This window comes from Phaenicophaeus curvirostris, chromosome 18 (assembly GCF_032191515.1).
Source record: "Phaenicophaeus curvirostris isolate KB17595 chromosome 18, BPBGC_Pcur_1.0, whole genome shotgun sequence".
NCBI lineage: Eukaryota > Metazoa > Chordata > Aves > Cuculiformes > Cuculidae > Phaenicophaeus > Phaenicophaeus curvirostris.
The window spans coordinates 9422592-9446956 of NC_091409.1; the positions used below are offsets into that span (position 1 = coordinate 9422592).

Sequence of the window (24365 nt, forward strand, 5' to 3'; positions counted from 1 at the left end):
GCTCGGCTCGTCCTAGTGGGCGAAGAAACCACACTGTGGCGGCTGCTAGATGCGTTCACGCGTTCAGATGCTGGAAAAGGGGAATCCTCTCTGGATTCGGAGTGAAACGGGAGCCGTAGGTCTCAACCCCCCCGCCCCCCCGCCCTCCACGCTCCCTCTCTGCACGATGTGCTCCCTTCCTGCGGCCTTGCCTTCATCGCACCGAACGCCGCAGTGCCAGCTCGGCTTTTTTTTTCGTGTGTGTGTGTTGTTGTTTTATTTTCCTGGCTAAAGAGCAGCTTTGGCGACCCGGGCGAGCCTCGTCGCCCCCGGCTCCGCTCCCCCCCCCGCGGCTCCGCGCCCGGGGCCGCTCCCCGAGCCCTCCCGGCCTAGCTTAGCCTCTCTTCTCCCCGCACAGGATGGCTCCTGCTTGCCAGAGCTGCACAAAGATAATCGCTCAGGAAGTCTTTCGGCCAATCCCCTGAAGCTTTACATTCAGATTTGCCGGAGCGGCCAATCCGGGATTAGCTTTTATTAGGAAGACAGATCATCAAGCTGAAGTGCCAAGCCCTTTCTGCCTGAGTACTGAGAGCCTGTCCTCCATGTTTTATAAGTATTGACATAACACTGTGTTAACAATGCATCCACAGAGGTAAGCCTTACTTTTTACATTTTTTTTTCTCTAAGGCCTATGAGTTGTGGGTTGAGAGCGTGATTCTCTGCGATTTGTCGTGCAAAACTCACACCACAGCACTTTATTAAGTTGGAACTGTTTAAATTTGCTTTCTTGGGTCACATGGTTAGTAGCCATTAGCCACAGCTTTGTTTTTGCAGGCTGGCAAAGGCTTGGCATACCTACTTCTTCACAGGAGGATGGTGTTTTTAGAGTTTATCAAGATCCTGGTTTTCCAAAGGAGCTTTCTCTCTCTGAGCAGTTTGCCAGCACTATTGTCTGTTGTGTCACATGCCTGCTGAAGAGAAAATGGAAGCTAGGGAGCAGATGCATTTAACTGCCCTACAGGGAGCCAAGCAGGGATAATGGCAGACAGCAGAACAGGCAAGTTTACCTTTCTGAACAGTGAATGGAATAGCTAAGATAAGTTATCTCTGAAAAAATATGGGATTTTTAAAAACCTAGACATCAGCAAAAAGTGCTAATGGCAGATTGTAGATCTGGGCCTAGGTGGTGGTGTGCTGTTGCATCATGTATTTTATGCAGCTTATCTTAACTTAAAATGATTATTGAACTTTTTATCTTGCAGGAGTAATTAATACAATGTGTTTCTCTTTCTGAGGGACAATGTATGGTTAATATTTTGTTCCTTTAAAAGGGAGGTTTTGTTCTGCAGGTTTTGGAAATGGATTGCTGCTCAATAAAATGCAGCAGTACATCTGTTTTCAAATCTGATTCTTTATGAAAAATGTTTTTGAACTGTTAGCTTTCTTCTTTTACATAGTTCAAATAAACTAATGTACCTTTTATCTGTACCTGTTTGTTATACATTGTACCAGCCACAGTTCTGTGTTGTGGAGTCCAGGGGATATAAAATCATGTGTGGTTCATGACAGTAGTACATGTTGTTCGTTCTTGGGTTTTGTTCCTTTTTTCTTCCTTTCTTTCTTTTTTTTTTTTTCCTAAACTTTGGTTTAATGCTGTGTAATTATTTCAAGAAATTCCTTTTTGATAAATTCTGAAATCTGCCAGCCTGTTGTATCTTCTTAACTGGAAAAATGAGATGGGTGCTTGAACACTTGGTAAGTAACCAGCATGCTACTTTCTGAGCATTTTTAATAGTTTTTCAAACGTTTTGCTTTTACTGGGTCAGTTAGTCCAGTAGATGAAGTAATGATAAGTAGTTAGTCATACAAAAAATTGGATTTACTTAGCGTCCATATTAAAGGACTTGTACATGTAAACTGTTCCAATATGAAAGCACTATTTTTTAATAATTTGCCTCTGAAATTCGAGGCTTATACTTCCTGTTAGTACCTCAGGCCAGTGAAAAATCTTCTTTCTGTTTGTTCATAGTTCATGAATTACCGTATTTGTAGGGTAAAGCGCATTTTCGTTGTTCCTTAGGCTTTTGAGGTGTGATGAAAGTGCTAGTACTCAGCTATGAAGTGACCTTATGAAGTAAAGTAAATAATGCTTAATGGATATGTGTTTCTGATGCTATACAAAGTATCATCTCAGACAAACTTGCTTGATTTATCACTAATTTAGAACATTTTGTGCCCTTACTGAGATTTTAATTGTAGTCCTTGCATGATTGTTTTAACAAGCTGTTTTTCAGTGAACACCCGTATTGTCACAAAAGCAGAGGAAGGATGCTCTTTTGTGCTTTTAATGTAATATTTGGACTTGTTTTAACAGTCCACACTTGTTCACGATTTTAGGAAAGAACTTGGAGCTTAGCTAGCTTTGCAAATGACTGCACCCAGGCACAGTTGCATGCTAACTTTTATAGAAGGTTGCCATGTATTTGATAACATTCTGCAACATAGCAATTTACCCGTGGTTACTTGTTTGCCAGTATGGGTATCTTTTCTTTGACTATCTCACGGTGCTTAACAGCCCTCCCCCCCATCATCCCCCCCCCAAGATTAGATTATAAGAATGTCTCGTTCAGTTTGCAACCCGAACCACTTCTAGGTTGTATCACCACGTTTCATATGATAGCATTTTTGTATGCAGTTTTAATGTGTTTTTCAGCACAGTTGGAAGTGCAGACACAGATAAGAAGTTATTCTGTTTTTTATTCTTCTATTGCTAAAACCAGAAATTACGCTTGGACATAATTTTCCTAGCAGTAGTTTATACACAATAGCAGTTTACTTTCAGTCTTAAATAGTGTGCAATGTAATATTTGTTTAATATGAGGAAGCAGGAGTAAGTGATCTGCAATCAGAAAGCTTGTGTTAAAATGGCTCCCACAGGTTTTGTTAAACCAGGATCTGTTTCAAATCTGCACCTCCAGACACACAGCTGACAGTGAGGCATATTTGTATAAGCTGCCCTTGTGCATGTAATGAAACATAGAATCGTGAGTCTGTTAAAGTTCACTATTTTTAATCACTCAAATATAATTCTTTTATAGTTCACAAAAAATAAATGTCTGCATTGCAGCAAGATGTCTGAGGTAAGGTAGAGACAGCAGTGTTGTTTCACAGATCAGCCCAATCACGCTGCTCCGGGGAGTGCTTGAGCCAATAGAAGCAGAGGGTAGGTTAAAGACTGACAATTGCAGTGGCAAAACTGAGAAAGGCCTTCTGGAAATTTCTGCCATCTTTGTTCCATCTAAGTAAAGCAAATTCAGCCAAGCTGAAGAATTTCATATATTTTTTGGTGCTTTGTCAAGGTATGATGTTATCAGTTATCACTTGCTTTCATAGATTGCATAATAAGAAGCACTCTTTGCTGTTTATTCTACTGTTCAGGACAGATGGAATGTGGGGTTTTGTTTAAGTGATAGGCACGGGGAAAAAGGCACATATTCTTTCTACCCAAGATTTTACAGGACTGGGTCTTGTTATTATCACAATTAGACAGGACATGTATGAAGCAATGTAGCTGAGGTTTATTCAGCTTGTAGCAAATGGCCATTATTTTAATGTAACTAGCAGTTAATCATGTAATTGCACTTGAAGTTTTCTAGCTACTAAAGAGTAATTTAAATTGCCTGGGATAAATATGATTAGCCATAACTATTTAGTGCCAACATCCAGTTAACTTTTGTAATTAGCTGGACAACGAATGCAGTGGGGGGGAAAACAAGGAGGAATCTGGATTATAAATTGTGATGAAAACAGTAGCTTTTTAGAAGTTACATGCCTCTTTCATTCTTTGCAGGCTAACTGTTTTAGTTGGAAGCTAAATAGTGCTAGGGAAAAACTGAGTGATTTCTTTAAACAAATGGCACTACTTACCATACTGAGAATGAAAAAAATGCAGAATATAAACCACTCCAAATGTGACATTCCCCCCCTCCCCCCTCCCCCAGTCAGGCAGGAGTATTGAGATGTAAGGGAAAACCTACATTGCTACTGAGGAAGCATGTAATAAAAGGAGTATCATGCTCAAAAATCATAAATAGGTAGATTACGTTACAAATATATAGCCCTTTATATCAGTGTCCACAAAGTTCAGTTGGCTTATTTTCTTAGTTGTCTTCCATTTTATGATGCCACTTTTGCTTGGTGATTTTGTTTTTGTTTTTTTCCCCTTTGTTTTCAAGGTATTGACCATGCGGATCCAGTAGCTGAAAAGTGATAGGTCATGGTCAATTTTCCAGAGCAATGGTGGCAGTTCAGCAAAATTGGTTAAAGGGTGGTAAATCTCAATAAAAGCTCTCCTCTTCTCTGTTTGGAATTCAGGGTATTAATTTGAATCTCCTAAATATCTTGGAAGTTGAACATAACCTTTGCCCATGCAGAAAATAGTATACAGCAATTTTCAAATTCTGTTCTTTTTGTGGATCCCTAGTATTTTTCCCATGGACACACCAATCCCGTTATGGTGAATATAAACCTCTTAGACTAGGTTTGGTTTACTTGGTTATTGTCTGCAAACCCCTTTGCAGCAGTACACTGGTTTGGAGGGGTCTACAAACCAGAGACCAAAAATTGTCATAGTAGGCCATCAAGTTTGGGCCTTTAAATTCTATTTCGAAAGTATTTAAAATAGATTATTAATAAACATGTCTTGTATTCATGAGTTAAAGTCTAGTTTAGAAATAGGCACTGAGGGGGTTTTGTTTGATAGAAGTTGTCTGTCATTCTTATGTTAACCCTTTATTGTCAGTTGTCTCAGCGTCTGTGTTTCATACTGTGAGATTAAAACCATGCTGTATCAGAATGTTAACATTCTTGACTTAGCCTGTATAAACCTTTACTTACAAATATGATTGTCCTCAGATCATCTTTTTAGCATCTGAAATCCTATAGCTGTTCTGGTTGCCTTGCTTGGGCCTCAGCTCTATAGTTTATAGTATTAAAGAAGACGGTGTGACACCAAGGATGTTCCTCTCTCCCCTGTTTTTTTTTCTTTTGTGGAGCTGTTTTGAATGCACACTGATAAAGAATAAGGTTTTAAAAAGAACTTAATGTTCTTTAAATTAAATATATATGTATTTACTTTGTTATCAGAAGTGACTAGCTTAACCATTGCTGTGTGTAGATATCTGAGCAAGCATTTTATGCATGTTAATAGCCTAACACAAATTAAGCATTTTGTAGGGAATTCTGCAAAAGGAAACGTAAAACATGAGGCGCTCAAACTGGAGAGTGAATCTAAAATTGAGTGATTTCCTTAGTAACCTGTGACTTCACAAAACTCCCTATCTTGTGCCTTTTTAGTTCAACATTTGGATGTCAAGTGTCCTTTTGTCATACTTTACTATTTCTGATATTTAGATGCTTGCTTCGAACATAGCACTGCTGTTTAAACAAGAGGTCCTGTTATTGAATAAACTGCTACCATTTTAGCTACAGTGCAGGAATGAGGCAGTGCAGTGCTGTCAGACGCCATTTTAAGAATCCTGCATAAATAGCATAGCTACCGATGAGTAAGAGACTGTTATAGGTGAGTGCTTATACAAAGCTGCTATTTATTCAGCAATGGCATGCAAATATTTTTTTTTCAAGTTTTTATTGAATGCAGTTTTTTGAAATCATTATTTAGACTTGCTACTCACAAATGTGATGTAGGAGAGGCAGGAATTATCATAAGGATGAAATTCAGTTTTGGTGCTTACAGTCTTAAATAATTTTTTTCTTTTTTTTTTGTTTTCTGTTAATTAAAAGGAAAAATGAAATCCATAAGTGTATAGTTCTTGATTTTAAATTAATATGTATATTCCCTAATGTGGATCTAGACTGTGTATGTGGGCATTAGTTGTTTTGAGTGGTTTTCCATATCTGTCAGTTTTTCTTGGTTAAATGTCAAGGTGCACTTGTTCATCTGCAACTTTTAATTGCTCTTTGTAGTTAATATAGGTTAGAGCAGCTTTAAATTTTTTTGTCTATGTATATTTTTCAGGTAAGTACTACTACATGTACAGGAATGATTTTCCTGAATAGAAAAGTCAGTATTTTATTTACTGTTCTGAAATTTGAAAAACTGACTTTAATGTTAAAAAAATCAAACCCTCTCTTCAATTTAATAGAGAGCATATTTAAAAAATAGGCAGCTAAGTTCTCTTTGCCTTTTTACTTAACTATCAATAAATCTTGTGTATTTGCAATCCTTATTTTTATTCTTTCTGCCCCCAGCTATGCCCCAAGGAATAACCTCCACACCTTCCGTCCTCATTCAGACATGTTAAACTAATTTTGTATGAAACAAATAAGTTTAATGTTTTAGATAGCAATTTCTTTTTTTTTTTTCCTTTAAGTTTTGTCAAAACCATTAGGGAAATTTTAAATGCTTAGGTGGCGTTCAATTGACAGTGAAACTAGCAAAGCTTAAATTTCAGTTTTGTTCTTCAAATATGTTTCTCTGTGTTCATTCATCTTAATGAGGAAATAAGAGTAGCTTTCAGAATGATGTAAGGTATTTATTATATTCGTCTAGGTACTGAACTGGGTATATACCAGTATCATTTCTGATCCGCAACCTCAGAGCATCACATTCGTAATACACATACAAGATAGTATTGCATGCCATCTGAAATAGCAAGTCTAAGTCCTGCAAAAATGAATTCTCAATATAAAACTCTCTAGAATAGGCTACTTGATTGCACAGTTATTGTTTCCATAGAACAAGATGCTTGTTTATAATTGTTCTGCTGCTGGTTTTAATTTTCTTCTTATTTTGTTATGGGTAATAGTAAGGTACCTGTCATTAAGGACCTGTTTTTCTTGGATTATATAATTTGAAATCTCTTGTTAATGAAATTTCTGTGTTTAGAAGTTTGTGCTTTATAAGGCATTTTCAGAATATTGTTTATATTGATGGAAAGTGAAAAGGTGAAAAGATCTGTCAGTTTAGAAAAGTTACTGTAAACTTGCTGTGAATTGCTAGCATGTATTTACAAACTTAAGTCTTAAAGATTACCACTACAATCATCACCGCCACCATTCAAACAATGTCATGTTGTGCAAGTCATAATACATTACAGCAAATAAAACAATGGGAGATGCTTCTGAAGAGCTGTGAATTTCAAGTATGTTTGACAGCTAAGTCTAATGTGCTTATTTAACTGCTCCCCCCACATTTTCTTCTTTTTTTTTTTTTTGAACGATCTCAGTGATTTTCTTACGTACTTAAATGTTTGTGCCCTTAAAAGATTGAGCAAAATTAATTATAGTAGAGAACATGGAGATGCAATCTGTTCCTCTAAGGCTCAGCTTTTGTAGTATAGTATAAAATTGCAGAATTTTATTTTAGTTGTGGATGACGCACAGTGTGCATACGTGTGCATAGGATGTGTGCACCTCCATCGCTAAGAAAAATGAAAGACCTTTATGTCAAGTGGTGAATGCATTTTTGACTGTTCATTTATACTCGAAATCTTTGGGAAAGCTGTCTTCAGGTGTCCTTTATGTGATGTGTCAGAGATCTGTCAAGTCAAGATACTCTGTTCATCTTGAGCTGCTTATGAAGAATGTTTTTCTCGTCTCTATAGATCTATTGAAAGTACGCTCAAAAAAGTGATGAAGGAAACAGGCTGAATTTCCTAAAGTAAACTCATTAGACGGGGAGAGGCAGATTAGAGCTGAAGAAACCTCATGCACTCAAAGTAATTCATAGGAGCCCTGACCTGTAACACCTGTAACAGTGCTGGGTTTGGGCCCACAGGTGCAGAGCATCTTCAGTCAGCTCTGGAACTTCCTGCTCTGCTTTGGGCAGGGATGTAGGAACAGTTCCTCCTGCTATGTTGCTGCATTCATCTGTCACACCCATTTCTCCACTCTCTCTCTTTTATTACTGACTTGTAGCAACTAGTGTGTTTTTCTTGTTGTGTCATGTTCCCCTGAGCTTGTGATTTGAACAAAATGGCACCTGATAGGTTTTTGGATAAGTCTGGAACGTTACGATTGTCTTAATGTAACTTAAATGTGAGCCACCGCTAAAAGGATATTACTCTTTATCCCCCTTCCCCACATGTGGTGCACTCCCATTTCCTCTCTTCTGCACATCCAGCTGCACAGTGAGCTTGATCACAGAACTGATTCAGTTAAAATGAATGTGATTTCTGAAACGTGAGGTTAGGGAGTGGGGAAACCATTCCTTTTAGTAGCAATCTGTGTAAAATTATCTTAAGACTTCAACCTTAGTCTCATAAAGACTTGTATGTCCTAGTCTGTGGCTGAAACTGGATCTATATTTTAAGACCAGGTAATGTGTACTGCCAAATTGCTTTACTCCTGACAGAACTAATGTGTGTTTTTACCTATCTACCTGTGTGTATTATTCATTATATATACGAGTTGTTTTAAAAATATGGGTTTTGTTACAGTTTGGCAATATTGAAATATGATTTTATAAGGGGGGAGGGGAAGAAAAAAACCAGTGCAGCTTGGGAAGAGAGCAATGAACCTATCCTATGAGCCCATCCCTTTCCATTGCTTAAGAAAGAGAATGGGCAGAGGCAAGCGATGCGTGAAATATTTTGGTGTCTGCAACACACTGCCAGCTCCTCTTTGCTGAGGGCCCTCTGGGAAAGGGTGTAACAAATGTGCAGGATAATTGATCTGCCCATGCAGAGTAAATCGGTGAGCATTGTCGTACGGTCAACTGTGTTATGCTTTTAATCTACCCATGCAAAATAAATCTGGGAAGCTTTGTGCGATGGTCAACTGTGCTACTCACCCTAATTCTGGTCACATGGTTGCCTTTCCTTGCTGCTGAAATTAACAGTGTAGTCCATGAGCTGGGAGATTGGATGCCAGTAGGAGAGAAGAACTCTTCTGTGTTTTATGACTTTAAAGAGCTTAATTTGTAAATTGTTGCTGTATACAAATGACAAGTAAAGAATAATGATTTCTGGAGTTTGTGTGTTTGCTCATCTTTGGGTCTTCCATACATTGGGCTTGGTTAATTTGTACTTAAAACTTTTGCTGACATAGCTGTCCTGTTTAGAAGTGTGAGAGGAATTGCAAACCCTCTCCTCCCCCCCAGTAGTTGATGGTTAATTAAAAGTAGCTTTGATAAATACCAGGCTAAAAAGTCCTTCTGCGGGTAAGTTGTGCTTTGTTTAGGAAGCTGTTTTAAGTTATACCAGTAATAAGCCTCCTGCTAATATAAACTGTTTGTCAGCTTGAAGAGTTTCTCAGATATAAATGTAACTAAGTCCCCAGTGTTATTTCTGAGCTCTGATAGCTGTCTCATGCAGATTTAGCCACACTGGCTAAAGCAAAAGTCTCTAGCTGTCCTCTTGTCCTCTGTGGCAGAAATTAGCTGTCCCTAGAGCTGGAATGGCTGAATGGAATCTCAATCCACTCCATAGCAGCAATTGCTCACAGTCTGCCATATCAATATAAATTGGTATCAGCAGCAACTTCTGTTATCAGACTAGACAGTAAGTTGTCACTACAGAGGAAAAGATTTACATCCCACTTGGCTGCTGCGCTCTGGTGATATTAATGGACAACTCTGATGCCTGCTTCAGGCACCATAATCTCATTTGTCTATCATTTTGAATTTGGGCTTGCTTCAATGTCATATGTTTGCTTTTATCTTACGTCTGTGACAGTCAGATCTCCAAATATGGTGTGTAATTCAATATTAATACTTCACCTTTCTTTTCCCTCTCCCACCTTCCTTCCACAAACTGCCTTAACTAGCCAAATTAGTTGAATTATTTCTTGAATGGCATCACTATAAGAAAGTAGAACATCAGCAAGTCAGATATAGTTTGTCATCTACTTAATCACTTAATCGTACCTGGTCTGAATTAAAACTGTCTATGTAAGATTAAATGGTTGAATGATAGTAACAACTCTGTTTTGTTTACTCTTTATTGTAGTTAATAACTGGTGGAGTTGTATTCCCAATAAATGATACATATTCTGTTTTCTATTACGTAGTCTAGTTTCAAAATCCTTGAAATTATTTAGTAGTTTTAAAAATTGCATGTTATCTTCTAATTTTGCAAGCTGCTCTAAATCTTCTGCTTCAGCTAATTTGTTCACTGGTGTTGGAGACCGTTGAAATGTTAGCAGGCACCTATCCCCACAGTTCATAGAGGCCTTAGATTAGGAGCTGCAAGGAACAGAATTCGTGTTTGTCAGTCATATACAATTTATTCAGAGAGTGACATAATAATCAGTGCATTTTACAAGACTGTCATTAGTATGAAAATATTACCTTTGAAATTGGTAACATACAGCATACATGTGTACCTGAACTGTTTCTCTTCGTGTTTTGGTCGATGTCTATCTTGGCAAGCAGCAAGCCTTTTATTTCGCCAAACATTTTAATATAGTTGTATTTGACAGTGCTGTGTTGAACCTCCATACATGAAGTTAGACATGGGAATGACCAATCCTTAACGATTCTAATTCACCTTCTTGAATCCTGCAGCTTGGCTGAAGAGGAAATAAAGGCAGAGCAGGAGGTGGTGGAGGGGATGGATATCTCCACTCGATCCAAAGGTGAGTAAGAAGGAGTATTTAATTTTTGTTCTACTGTAATCTACCAGGAAGCTGCTCTTGAGTGACCACTCAAGACACATTGTATTTTTTAAATTGACTGTTGTATAGTAGAAAGTGTTTTAATTTTTGCTTGAGTTTTATTATCTATCAAACTTCCCCTCCACGCAGGATCTGTTATTTCTACTTTATGAATAACTAAGGTTAAATACTGAAAAAAAATCAGCCACTTATATCATCTCAGTTATCATGGCTTCCTTTAAAGTACTTTTAGATTTGCAATGTAGGAGAAAATAACAACAGTAGTAATGATACTAATAAGGCACTATTTCCTGCAGTAATGGATCCTCATTTTCCTAAGAATAAGCATAGTAAAATTTCTGTTTCCAGAGAAGTTCATCCCCTGAGCAGTTTGTATTTCATGGACATTTACATGTCCATCCTGTTACCATGATGTGAATTGAACGTGGTGGTAGAATTGCAGGTGACTGAGAATTTCTGTCCTCCTACCTAAAGTATTTCTGTCCCTCCTTTCTAATAAACTCCTTTCTGGAATTTTCCCTATGAATGAGTTACAGGCAAATGATGTCTCTTAGTATAAAGAAAGCCAAATATATAACCATTTATATCAGTGTAAATATTCCTACTGTCATTTGGAGTGAGGGAACAGAAATGCCCTTCAATCAGGATACTTGCGCATAATTGTTTATTCCAGTTCGTTGTAACTGACTGCCAGTGGCCGGTCCATCTCCTTTTGTACTTGCAGCTGACTTTGCAGCTCAGTTTACTTGAAAGCCACTTCTGTAAAATGGCAGCAGTGGTAACTACCATCTTTTTTAAATTCTGGCACATGCCCGCTTATTCTTCACATTTCTGCTACAGGGCTCATAGGTCTTACTAACTCTGGAGTGCACAGTTATAATCGTTTTGAAAACATGGTACAGATCACATCTGCATTGCTTTATTTTTTAAGGAGGTAGTGTGGGTAGATAACATAGTTAAAAAATGCATTTGGGACTTATTTGTGCTAACGGACAGTACATTTCTTGTTTGACTTCCTGTGGAATGGTTAAATGAGATAGCACATATGATCTGACAGCTCAGAAAAGAGTCACTTGCTATGTTTGCTCCTTCTCCCTGTCCTTTTCTCCCTTTGCTTCTGGTTTTGCATGTCAGTCTCCAGCACTGGACTGCTTTTGATGTTAACTTAGCTCTCTATTTCACTTTTCTAAGACAGCAGAAAATAAACTGTTTCTTGTTGCTTTAGTGGTCGCTGCTGAATGGGGTAAGCGCCCAGCTTTGTACTCTCACTGCTTTACTTCCTTTGTGTTGCTTGTCAGATCCCAGCCACTTGAACTTTCTAACCAGCTTAAAATCTGAAATATTTTCCTGCTATTTAGTGACCAGTTTGTTTATGAAAGAGTTCGTTGAGTATGAGAACTCAATTAAAGAGACAAAGGGGATTATTAGATGCATTTAGCTGCACATAAAATCTCAGCTTTGTTTCTCCTTAGAAAGCCTTTGGCCCACCTATTAGTACTAGCAAGAATTTCACGTGCATCAAGTGAGCTGAACTGCTGTTAGTTCTGTCACTGTGACATCATCATGGCCTAAAAGTCATTTGAGTTTGCCTATTTTTGTGGTAAATGTCTGCATTTTGGTGCAGTTGCTTTAATCAGCTGGGAAACAGGTGAATTGTTCGCTTGCATCATTTCTAGTGCTGGTCTGGTCTGAAGGTGCACTGCTTCAATGGATTAAGCTCACAGAAAACTTTCTACTATTTTGTAGGGTTGAGATGAAGTTTCTCTGGGCAGTGAGGTGGTTTAATACCTCGTAGTTATAGAAAGGGTCAATCTTTCACCTCCCAACCTTCTCAGCCACATGATCTTGCAGCTGCCGTTGCTTTGTTGGCTCTGATCATTTCAAACTGGTTGATTCAGAGGGAGCTAACTTAGCAGAAACAGACTCATGTTTTTATACTGAGTGAGTTTACTGTTGATATAACTCCCTGAACAAGCTCCTAGGCAAGCTCTGGTAGTGATTGAAAGGACAGTGGTTTGGAGGACAAAGACAGGATCACCACAGGGCTAGTTTAGATTGGCCCAAGCTGTCATTGTGTGGAAGTCACTGGTCTGTACACAGCAGTAATCAGCGTTTTAAACATGAGGGAGAGTGATCTGAATAACCGTAGCAACAATAAAAATTAACACAGGTTGAATTAATTGAGGAATAATGGAATTGGTATTTATTTAAATAGATACTGATATTCTTTAATTGGTTTGTTAAATTTGACAAAGATGTTGATGAAACCCATGCCAGTACCATTCTAAGGGAAAGAGTAACAATGACCCATGCCAAGGTATGTCTTTTTTCAGTGAAGAAGTGATGTGGGTTGTAAGGGAATCGTGGGACTTGCCTATAAGCCATCTTGCTTTGTTGTGTTCCCAACCTAATTTGTGAATGAGTGGTAGAACTTTATACTGGTTAAATATGTAGTTTTGCATAGAAAGTATGAGGATCATAAATCTGCTTAGTACAAGAGCTGGCCATATTATAGATCTGCTAAAATGAATCTTTCTGGACTGCTGTTATCTGGATTGAGACAAGTTTCTCTTAGTTTTGTGCAGTGTTTCTGCAGCAGAAAATCAAACCAGAATTTAAACAATGTGGTTATGCTTGGTGTGAGGTCGAAGTAGCGCAATAGGGTTCCAAACTGGTGGGATCGTGTTAACTTTTCGTTTTGTAACAGTGATCTTATTCAGAATTTTCCTGTGTGTGTCTCAGAAAGGATGTACATGAGGAAATAGACCCTGTATAGACAAATCTGTCAGGGAAGCGTACAGCTCCTCTTGGTTTGTTTGGGTTTTTTGATGGTCTGAGAAGCCTGTGCAGATTTATCAACGGTATCGTATAGCTTCACCATTGTCCTGGAGAAGCTGATGTGCTGCAAGTTTGTAACCTGACTTGGTCTGCTACAGTTTGTTTGTACAGCTCATGTGAGGTCCTGTCTAAAGAGAGTTGTAGGAAAATAAATTAAATTGCTTTAAAACCAATTATGCCTCTTCTTGAACATTGTTTTGGTATAAGCAGTTTAATTTTAACTGCTATAAATCAATTCCGGTTCAGTTTCAGCTAAGGTGAAGGATGCATTGTTTAATCTATAACAAGAGCGTTAACGTAGCCTTTGAATCGGTTTAAGTAAGGTAGTGGTTTCAAAGCAGCCTGAGCTGGTCAAACTGCTCCACGCAGCAGTTTTATCCACTTCCTTCCATACCGAAGCTGGCAGGAAACTAACTGAACCGTAAAACATGAATGGTTTTCTGCTAGCTTAGTGTGCTGAAGTGGCTTGGTAGGCTGCCAGAACTGGTGTAGGAGGGAGGGTAGGAATGTACCAGTTGGGTGCAGGAAGTAGAGAGCTTTGTTAGCCAGTATTTCAATAGGGTTAGGCTGTAATGAAGCTAGGGCTGAAAACCATAGCTGTCTCTTCTTACTTACACTTAATGTGACACGTCAGAGTGAGTCTGTAGATATGGTCAGAGCTATGCAGCCCTACACACTCACCTTCAGCTGCTTTTCCCTACCCTTTTCCTTAGGCTGACACTGACGCTTATGCTGCTGCGTAGCAAGCTATATTAAGAAGGTGTTCTGGCTCAAAATTGATAATTTTTTTTTGTTTTAATAACTTTTGCCTGAATGATGAACTGATTAACCCTACTATTGCACACAAGTGCCTATCTGCAAAGTGTTGTGGGACAGACATCTGGTGAGGTGGGGAAGGGAATTGCTGTAGCAGTTATAATTTATATAAGCTTATAAGCTGCGCATGTGCAGGTTTACTGGAGGAGAGATTTCAAAATACACTATTCTTGTTATCAGAACTAGAAGGCATAAAGCATGTGAGAGCTGGAAATTGGAAATTACAGGTTAAAGAGAGTGAAAGGAGTCCAAAACTACAAAATGGAGTTAGCAGAGGAATGCTCTTCAGCCAAGGAGAAGGGCCACGGATTAGGTTATTATAATATTTTGTCCTCTGTGTATGATTCATTAACATGTCGGACAGAAACATCTTGTTGTTTTTCCTGTTCCAGCCCCATGGCCTACTTTTTAACCTTGTTTATTAACTATTTCAAGATGGGACTTGCAAGGCTTTCTGGAGAATTTTCTGAGTATTTCCAGGTTGTGGTGCCAGAGCAGCATAACCAACTTCACCGTTGAGTGAAGTTCTGTATTCCTTCTACTTGTTCTCTTTGGACAGCAGTGAACTCTCTACTGGGCTTTTTCATCCTATTAACCTGGAAGAATATTTTAAGAATTTTTTAAATTCTCGTGTTAGTTTTCTACTAGTTTGTCTTTCTTACCTGCCAACAGTAGCTAACTGTGGTGGCATGTGGACTTCTATGTAGGTTTCATATGTTTCAGCTAGTACTGAAACCACTGCCTGTTTAGTGACTGGTCAAAAGGAACACTTTAACTCTCCTTCCCATCAGCCATACATCCCATCTATGCTGGGTCTTAGCCAGTTCTCTTCTCAGTCAGTTAAGTAGTTCTGAAGCAGATTGCCAGGGAGCTGGACCGATGAGGTTGCTAGTAGCAGACTTGCCCCCTTAAGTGACAGCTGGTCACTGGATGGTCTTAGTTTGTCATTAAATCATGTGCTTAGGGGCTTCTCTCGGTGGTAAAAGGTTTGGATATTTTGAGTATAAAGGCAAAATGATAAGTAAAATGGAAGTTCCAGAACACCTTATATATTTTGCCACAATTTCATAATAGCACATTGTATATCGACTGTCTATGCAGTGACACCAATAATCACATCGAGATGAGATTCTCACTCCAGTGTGAAAGGTAATCTGAGAATCCTCCAGTGAACAGCAGTACGGCCCCAGGCTTTTATCTCTAGTGCAGAGCCCTCTCACTTACTAGTCAACAGGGGGTCTTCAGGAGTGCCATGGGGCAGCCTGTGCCCCTGCAGGCAAACTCTAGCTTATAAACAGCTTACATCTCTTGCATTGCAAGTTGTTGTGAAGTGTTTCTTTATTTTCCATAGCCCTACAAGGGAGAAACAAGTAACTGTCTTTTTGTACTTGTGTAAAATTCTAATGGAGTTCATCAGGGTATGCGCAACCATGCCTAACCTCTCCTTATTTATCACATTAAGCAGCTGGATTTGGTTAATTGCAGCAGTTGAAGTTTCTGGAATGTAAACAGGGCTTTAGTGGTTGATTGCAACTGCATCATATTTCAAAATTTTGCCATAAGAGTAAAATGCTTCAGAGCTGGGTAGAAGTTCTAACAGATTTATCCATGATTTTGTGAAGTATTTTGAAAATAATTAAACTTGCTATAGTATTGTAGGTAATGGATTTGAAAAAACATAAATTTATTAGCAACCATTCATGATAATAAGTATAACTAGGAGACCTCACAGTTCTGGAACACATATACTTTATTAATTGGGTGTCTTCTGTCAAAGCTCACTCTAATAATGCTGACAATGGAGCTAGTGTTGCTCCTTTTTCTCTCAAAATTCTTCACTGATTCCCCTCAACACCATTTAAAGTACATGCTTGGAAGATTTTTAGGAGGAGGCAAGAAGAGAGAAGTAACAGTCTAGGTTGAAGTCAGTTTTCTGGTTTTTGTTCCTGTTCCATCTAAAGGCATAGTTACAGATTTCTGTGGGGCAATGGCAGCTTAAGCAGTCTTCAGTCACCTTTGTACTCTTGTACCTTCTTTTAGGCTGCCTTTTTTTCAGCTAGCCTAGCTGTTTCTTCTAGCCACCAAATGAATTCTGCATGAAACTCCTTTAATGAAATTTTTGGGTTTTGTTTTTTGGGTTTTTTTTTGGTTTTTTTCCTGTCCTTGGTGTAACTAAGGCTCAGTTTACTGATATGTAATAGAATTTCTGGAAGATTTAGAAGAATACTTCCACTGAAAAATACGTTGGTGTTTCTGGCTCCTAGAAAACCAAAATGACGTCTCATTTTACCATCTTTATCATATCTCATGTTTTGTTTGGTGTTTTTTGGGTTTTTTTTAACTGTTTAAATAAATGTGTTTCTGAGTTCTACAAGCAGTGGAGATTATCACTTTACAACAGCTGATTTTTCATAAAACATATTTTCAATATAAGAAAATTAGGTACAAAATTTGACTAATACGCTTCGTGAAAGTATAGTAAACTTGATGGAGTTAAGATGAATTTTTTGATTGTTCCACACTTTTTGGGAAGGCTTTTGTTTTAGTTGGCTAACCTTTCTGTGAGGTTGAATTTGAAAATCATAACATATAGTAAAATTGATTTACTCAGACTTTTCTTAATTGGCTTGCTATGCATTGTACTGAGGATGCAACACCAGCGCAGTATCTGCTGATCTAAGTCAGACCCGCTGTGCTCCTTCATGTCAGCCACTTTTCCATCCTTTTCGTTTATACTGGCACTGTCAACTTCGTCACTTGTTGGTTGTACCAGTTCAGCTGAAATTAACTTTGGAGGTTTTTGTTGGGTTTGGCTGTATCAGTTATATAAACCACGCTGCTTCCTGGGTGACGAAATAACAGTGCTAGAGAAAGGAAGAAAGTCTGTCTGTGCAAGGGTACTGTGAAGCCTTTAACTTGGATCTGTGTAACTTGCTGGGGATTTCAGCTCTCCTTAAGGCCTTATTGGTAGAGAAACGAATGCAAATGTAGTAGGTACTTAGAAATACATACATAGACACCATTTCATTTTGGTTTTAGTCTGGAATTACTTCGACTGCATTTAGCTTAAGCAAATTTTAAGCTGTTTTTATTTTTTTTTTTTTAAATGTATATGGAAAAGAGGGCATAAGGGGATGTAAGATGTCACTGCCGACAAGTCCTTAGTACCAAGTGGTTTATGCTGTGTAGTTACAGTAAGGCATGTTGATGTTACTTGTCTTCAGGAAGGATTACATTTGGGTGTCATGGGAGAAGCAAGGAGAACATTTTACTTCTACACGTTTCTTGAGTGGGCACCTGCTTCCATTGAGAAAAACAAAACTGATTAATTAGTTGTCAAGGATCGTTGCTATTGAATGCTTACAGTACAGCAACTGCAAAGTGTAGAACACAGAAAATATGGTTGTGGTCAATGCTCCGTATGCTGCAGCAAGATAAGATCACAGGTCTACAGTAAAACGTACATTTCTTTATTTTTGTAGATTTTTTTTTTTCAACGCTGAATTGTATTCTGTCACCATCATGGTTTTATCTGCTTAAAAACTGCGTTACCTTCACATAAACTTTGACTTCTAAAATAGTCATAAAGTGTGAAATTCAGATGGTTTAGGGTTTAATCATGCTTTAGTCTGTCTCCTGGGAGCAGTAGTCACTAGCCCTTTAGCCACATGATGGCATACTGGAACAAAGACTTTAAACTTTAGGTGAAGCTCTGGTTAGCTGCATTTTCCCCAGTGGATGGTTTGTCAGAGCACTCATGGGTGCTTATGTCAACCTTGGCAACATCGCAGAGCAATTAATAATAACCTAGTAAAGTAAAACCAGGGAGCTTTTAATGAGAATTTAAGAAGTTATTTGAGGTGTCTATTTTTTCACTTACACTTGAAGCACTATTTTGAAATAATACTAGAAAGCAAAGTCATACACTAAAAAATCAAGAAATAAGTGGAATAAGGTTGCTTAGCAAATTAATTCATTAGTACAATTGATTTATCAATGACGTATTTATTTGTTATTTTGCTGTAATGCCCTTCATTTAGTACACAGAACATTTAATTTCTTACTAACCTGAAGTGTCTGAAGTGCTGAGTAACTGCAAGTCATCTCAGCCTTTTCAATTATAAATTATGGGTATACAACTGGATGCCTGTCTGAAAAGTTTGGTTCAGGTTGACTTGCTCAGTATGTGATAGGAGTTGAAGTGTAGTTTGCGTTTGGCAGTGACTGAGTTGTAAATCCATTCTGGTTTAGCTAATAACAGTTTTAACCCTTTTCCTGACCCTGAATCAATTAGTTGGGGAAAAAAACTGCATTTAAAAGTGAGAAGCATCACATTATGGGGGCAAACTGATGATGAGAAACTTTACACCTGATTTTCTTTTTTCATACTTGGAGCCAAGCATGTGCAGTGGAGTGTCACAGGCTTCTTTGTAACCCCCAGAGTCTGAGGCTGAAAGGAAACTGGCGTGTTCCACTGGTGGCAGTTTTGTGCCTGGGAGTAAGAAATGGAAGCCAAAGAGCAGAAAATTGTATTCTCCTGTTACCTTTCTGTTTTAAGCTGTGCCTGCATATGTAGAGTCTGGAAATAAAAGCCTAAGTCTTTTCAATGAGTTTATTTGCTGGAGAGAAACTCTGACTCAGAGGTTCTTGCAAGTGTTCTGAGGATGTTGTTTGCTGCAGAGAGACACCAATTCTGCAGATCTCTCTGCGGTGGGAAAACAAGGATTAAGGCATGGTCAGAGCTTCCAGTAAGAGTAGTTTACTTATGGCTGCCATGGCTGCCTTTAGGAATGTGTGGAAAGTCTCTGTTGAGAACTGAAAATTATAATAATGAAACAAAGACGTATATTGTACGTGCTGTTCTGAATCATGTGGTGATGGAAAGATGAGAAACGATATGGTATGATGCTTGTTTTGCTGATCACACTGAATGCAAACAGTTCCCATGCTGGGTAAGCACCGTTCTACTCTAATTAAAAAAATAAACATAATTCAGAGCTTGTTTCGGTTTTGGATTTGATCTCTTTGGTTAAATCGTAGGCTTTGGTTTAGCTGACACTGATGCAACAGTGTTTCTTCCAGGATAGCCGCACTGGCTCAGCTCTCTTGGGATGTATGATGTCTGTGCCAGCCAAAGGAGTTCTTCTGCCACCTTCTGTGCACAATTGGCAACACTGAACAGATTCCCAGTCTTCTGTCAGCAGAGTTGTACCTGTATTGTGATCTTTACTGTCATAATTCCTTCAGGAGAGGAGGAGGCAGGCGCTGCATTTTTCATACACTTAGGTGACATACCCTACCTGGCAATTCTCTGTATTGTCAAATCAGTCTAAATTTTGGCCTAAGTGGGAGGCATGTTTGCTTGAACTGAAACAAGTCAAGTAATAATGGCCTCAGACACATTGCATCAGCTTAATTCAGCCTAGGCATGTCAGAAATGCTGCCTGCAAGTATAAAACAGGAGGAGTGGAAAGGAAAAAAAAAAAATCACTTTTCTTGTGTCAAAGAAAGCTCAGAACATGAAAAGGGTTGGTTTGTTTGTTTGTTTAAACAAACTTAACCACATTTTGCCAAAATTTTATAACTTATGTCAACAAAAACATTTCTCTGAGAGTCAGTGGTACATTTCTGCTAGGCAGCGCTGCTGAAACAGCTGTGGCAGTTGTTGTCCTAGGGCTTGTGAAATTACATGTGTTGTGCCTTGTGCAGCTATTCTAGATTAGTAAAACTTGGGATGGGTGAATGCTCCCGTATTTCTCTTCGCTCTATTATTTATATCTCCTTCCATCTACCTTTTAGTCTTTTTTTATCTTTATTTATACTTTTCTTGATTCTTAATCGTTATTTTGGCATATCTTACCTAGTTCTTGGTCGATCAGAGTTTACCATATACCACCACATTTTCCAGAGAATTGTATAGAAACAAGTTGAAAACATGTCTTTTTCTGTGCAGTTATGTATTTTGGGAAATAAAAGTATTTAAAAGCTTCAAGAACTGAAAAAAATGGTCATGTTCACAGCTGATTAGGTAACAATTACATGTTTCATTTGTCTGGACCAGTCTGAAAAAAGTGTGATGTAGTAGGTAAGATGGGTGTTTTCACAAATAAATTTTACAAATTAATGTAGATCCTGCAGAGGAATGTTGTATGGGAGAAAGGTGTTTGTCAACTACCTACATGGAATGGTCTGGTGCGGTGATTTTCAGTATTTTCCATATGGGGAGCTTTTGGTGGACCTTTTTATAGTTAATTTAAATCTATTGACAATAGACCTTCTCTGATAAGTTGATCCAGTTACTGTTTGTGGTTCTGGTCCCTCTGGTGTTCATTTGAGATGTCAGGTGAAGGGTTTCAGTGATGTTTTGGTGACTTGGCAACATGAGGCATTAATATCAGAAGCAAAATTTCTCCTCCTCACTATGTTCCTTTCCTGTGTAACTGTTCTGCTGAAGGCATCACAAGCATTTTCGTGTCTGCGCAGTAAATGGGTTCATAGGAAAACAGAACACTCAGAAAAAGGTTGTTTTTTAGACAGGTTTTATTTCTCAGTTGTTTAGTGTGCAGCCACAAAGCCTCTGTTCTCACACATGTGAGTAGGGGATTGAAAAAATGGGAATGACTCAGTTGAACCATTGAAAAAGTGGTTCATTCGTGAGGATTTCTGACACCTGTGGTCTTACCTATCGTTTTGTTTTGTTGCATGCAATAAAAGCTGACTTAAAAATGAAATGTGTCAAACCAACTCTGTTGAACTTCCACTTGTATTTTGTCAAGGTCATTCTGCTGTTTTATGATTGTCTACAAGAGCTGATTGCATACTTGTAACTTTTTAGAAGTGTATTAAGTTTTTTAAGACTGGAAGTCCTTCTGAGTATTTTAATGAAAACAAAAAAAATGACAAAGTTAAAAAAAAAGGATTAATTAAAAATCTTTGAAGAATTCAAATAATTTAGCGTAATTGGAGGAGTGTAGCAGACATGAAGATCGTCTTAACAGATTCATTTGATAGAGCTGTGTCTCAATATCCTTCTTATTTTTTGAAGACTTTTGCACATGTTTTGTAAAATGAGCCACCAGGTGCTGGTGTGATGAGTTTACGTTAAGGTGACAATCCATTACCTTTAGAGCAACAGAGACAGGCACACACTGCCTTCTGCCAGCTTTGTTACTTGGGATAGAAACTTCAGACATGGGTGGAAGCTGTGACTTATTAAAATGCTCTTGTAATTTGCTTGTTTGAATGTGAGAGCTCTGACTGTGAGAGGCACTGAAAAGTTAGTTCACTGTTGCTCTGTCTTGCTGTCAACAGTTACTCCTTGACTTGGAGTCTTGTCTTAATTTTATTTTTTTTCCAAACCAATTTAGCAGATACTAGAATTGACTAAGTATTTGAGGTACCATATTTATTTTCAGATTATAGAACAATTTCATTTTTTCTGTTGACATGTTTCAGAAGGTTTATTTAAATGTGAGGAATAAATAACAAGGACTGATTCTTACCATGCTTTAACTTCTGTTACTTCTGTTCCTAAATTACATGAGTGAAGCTGTCAGGAACTGTTAATGTTGTTTTTTTTGCTTTTAAAATGTATGACATAGATTAGCATAGCATTCTGTTGAATTACAGAATATAATCGTTGTTATACTAAAATATATAATAAAATTTGAAAACAGATGGATGGCCCAAATGCTGTGGAAAGAGAAAAAAATATTTGACATTAATCTAAACTCCTATGATGAGATTTCACTTAACAGTGACATTGCTTAGCAAGTCTGTGCTTCCAGTTTTGTCAGTGACCGGGTGAAAGAGAGCTGAGAATTTTTATTCTTTTCAGAGAAGGAATGTGAATCACAAATTGTAACATTCTTTGAATACTTTTTCATTGATATACACTCTTCAACTGTATTGTTTGTATCTGTTACAGATCCTGGCTCTGCCGAACGCACAGCACAAAAAAGGAAGTTTCCTAGCCCTCCACATTCCTCTAATGGCCACTCACCACAAGATGCATCCACAAGTCCTATAAAAAAGAAAAAGAAACCTGGTCTATTGAACAGTAATAATAAAGAGCAGGTAAGAGAAGTCACAGTCTTGTTAAAGCTAGAATATGAAACAATGAAGATGTAAGACAGCTGATCAGGTGCTCTCTTGTTTTTAGGAAGCTCCATTTTTCTACTCTAAGAAGCAGATGTTCATTTTTGCATGCAGTGGCTGTAGGAATTGGCATTATGAGTTGGATTTGGATGTTTTTTTATATATATATATATTTTTTACATCTGTATGAGTAAGGCTACATGTGCCCTGGTTTTTATTTGCTAGTAAGATGTTTAACCAATGAACAAAATTTTCAGCAAAAGTATTGTGAAGGAATATAGTAACAGTAACAACAGCTGTTACAAATGAAAGCTATTAAAAGGGAAGGTTCAGGGATGTGACATCCTAGACTAAGGAAGATCTCACAATGTCAATGAAAGTCTCTTACCTGCTTTCAGTCCTACGGCCAATTATTAACGAAAGCCCAACTCCTTCCTTGGTCCTGTGCAGATTCCCTCTCATTCCTTTGTCACTGGGCAGTGTACAGTCCTGCTAAGTTAGCTAAATCACAAGATCACACTGATAGTGCTTTTCAATCTTCATGCTTGAAACCTTATTTTCAGTGTCTTCTGAATACTGAATTTATAGCATTTATTCTAGTTAGAAGAACTTGACTCCAGAATGATGCAAATGAAAGACTTATATGAAGTGTATTGAATAGCAAACCCTGTAAAGCATCTGCATCATCTTGAAGGAATTTACATGAAAGCAATCTTTAGCCTTACTGAAATTATTTCTCATCTGGTTTAATAACTATATGCCTGTGTATTTTTCGAGGTGCTTTTGCATGTCAGTGTATTTTGCCAGGGTCATATCAACGCAGGATTAAGTTCTGAGAACTAAAGCAGGGTTTCCTAGTGTAACGGCATCCACATTAAATATTATCCTGGTACAATTGCACTGTTTAAGAAAGAAAATGAAATTCCTCATCACTGCAGTTGTCCTGGAACAAAGACTGTGAATAAATCAGGCCTCGCTAGAGAACAGTCTTGCAGTGTCGAGTGTGTTTTATTTAAGGATAATTGGGAGGTCTAGTAATAGCAAGCATAGGAATGCTTGCAGTAGTTTAATATTCACTTTGGCTGCTACTGAGCTTTACTGCAGGCTGTATAAAGTCCTCTACATCCTGGGCATTTACTTAGGAGTTGTTGCCCCACTGAAGTCTGAGCTTCTAACTGTATAGTGCAGACTTGAATTCCAGTGTAGTGGAATTGAATCTTACAGTATTAATTTCAATTTTTACTTCATGCATTTAAAAATGTATGTGAAACCACAATTGCAGTTGTTGAACTTGATACATTCCCATCAGTAAATCCTTTTCTGTTTTCCAGGTATCTCAGGCCTGAAATATTACAGGATAGAATAAAGTTATGTTTCTAATGAAGAAAAGCAAACAGACTTGTTTGTTTTGCTCTGTTGGTTACAAGTTAGCAAGGAAATATCACCTGTTTAGTATTGTTTAGCTTTTACAAGTTGGTTTTAATTTAATACTGTCTTGCATGTCAAATTTGAAATGGGCATGCCTAAAGGTTATTGTTTCTAAAGTAAGTGCAAAACTCCGCTCTGTATGTTAGCAGTAATCATTAAAAGTTTTTGCTGCTGAAGAGATGTGACTTAAGCATACAGTTACTTGATTTGCTCTCGGGTTTTAAGATTTTTGAATTTTACCGTAACGGAGCTTCTAGCAGTGGTTTTGATTGGCTGATAAATCCATGTTGAGGTACAACAACATTACTGGAAACCTCTAATTTAGTATTTGGCATTACAAAGTGTTTTGTTACATTTGAGTATTTCACGGTACCGTTACTAAAGTTATAGTTGCGTGAAGCTTTGTATTACGTGTTGTGGATGCAGTAACAGATCTTCAGAATGGTGCCAACAGGTATTTAAATACAAGGAAAGAATTATGGAATTGTGGAATGTACCTAAGATAGGTTAAAAATCAAGAATTTCTGACACTGAATCGATCAGTTATAATGTAATTGAAGTTGTCAGCTTGT

At 37.9% G+C, this 24365-nt stretch overlaps 1 protein-coding gene across 1 annotated transcript in view; it reads left to right on the top strand.

The window, feature by feature from the left end:
• Positions 1-476: 476 nt before the first annotated feature.
• ZMYND8 (zinc finger MYND-type containing 8) overlaps positions 477-24365 on the top strand; it is a 53630-nt gene continuing 29741 nt past the window's right edge. Inside the window, exons 1-3 of the mRNA XM_069872090.1 lie at positions 477-631; positions 10505-10575; positions 22196-22344. Of these exons, the coding sequence (XP_069728191.1) occupies positions 618-631; positions 10505-10575; positions 22196-22344 (234 nt within the window). The 5' untranslated portion in view covers positions 477-617. The remainder of the gene's footprint in view (positions 632-10504; positions 10576-22195; positions 22345-24365) is intronic.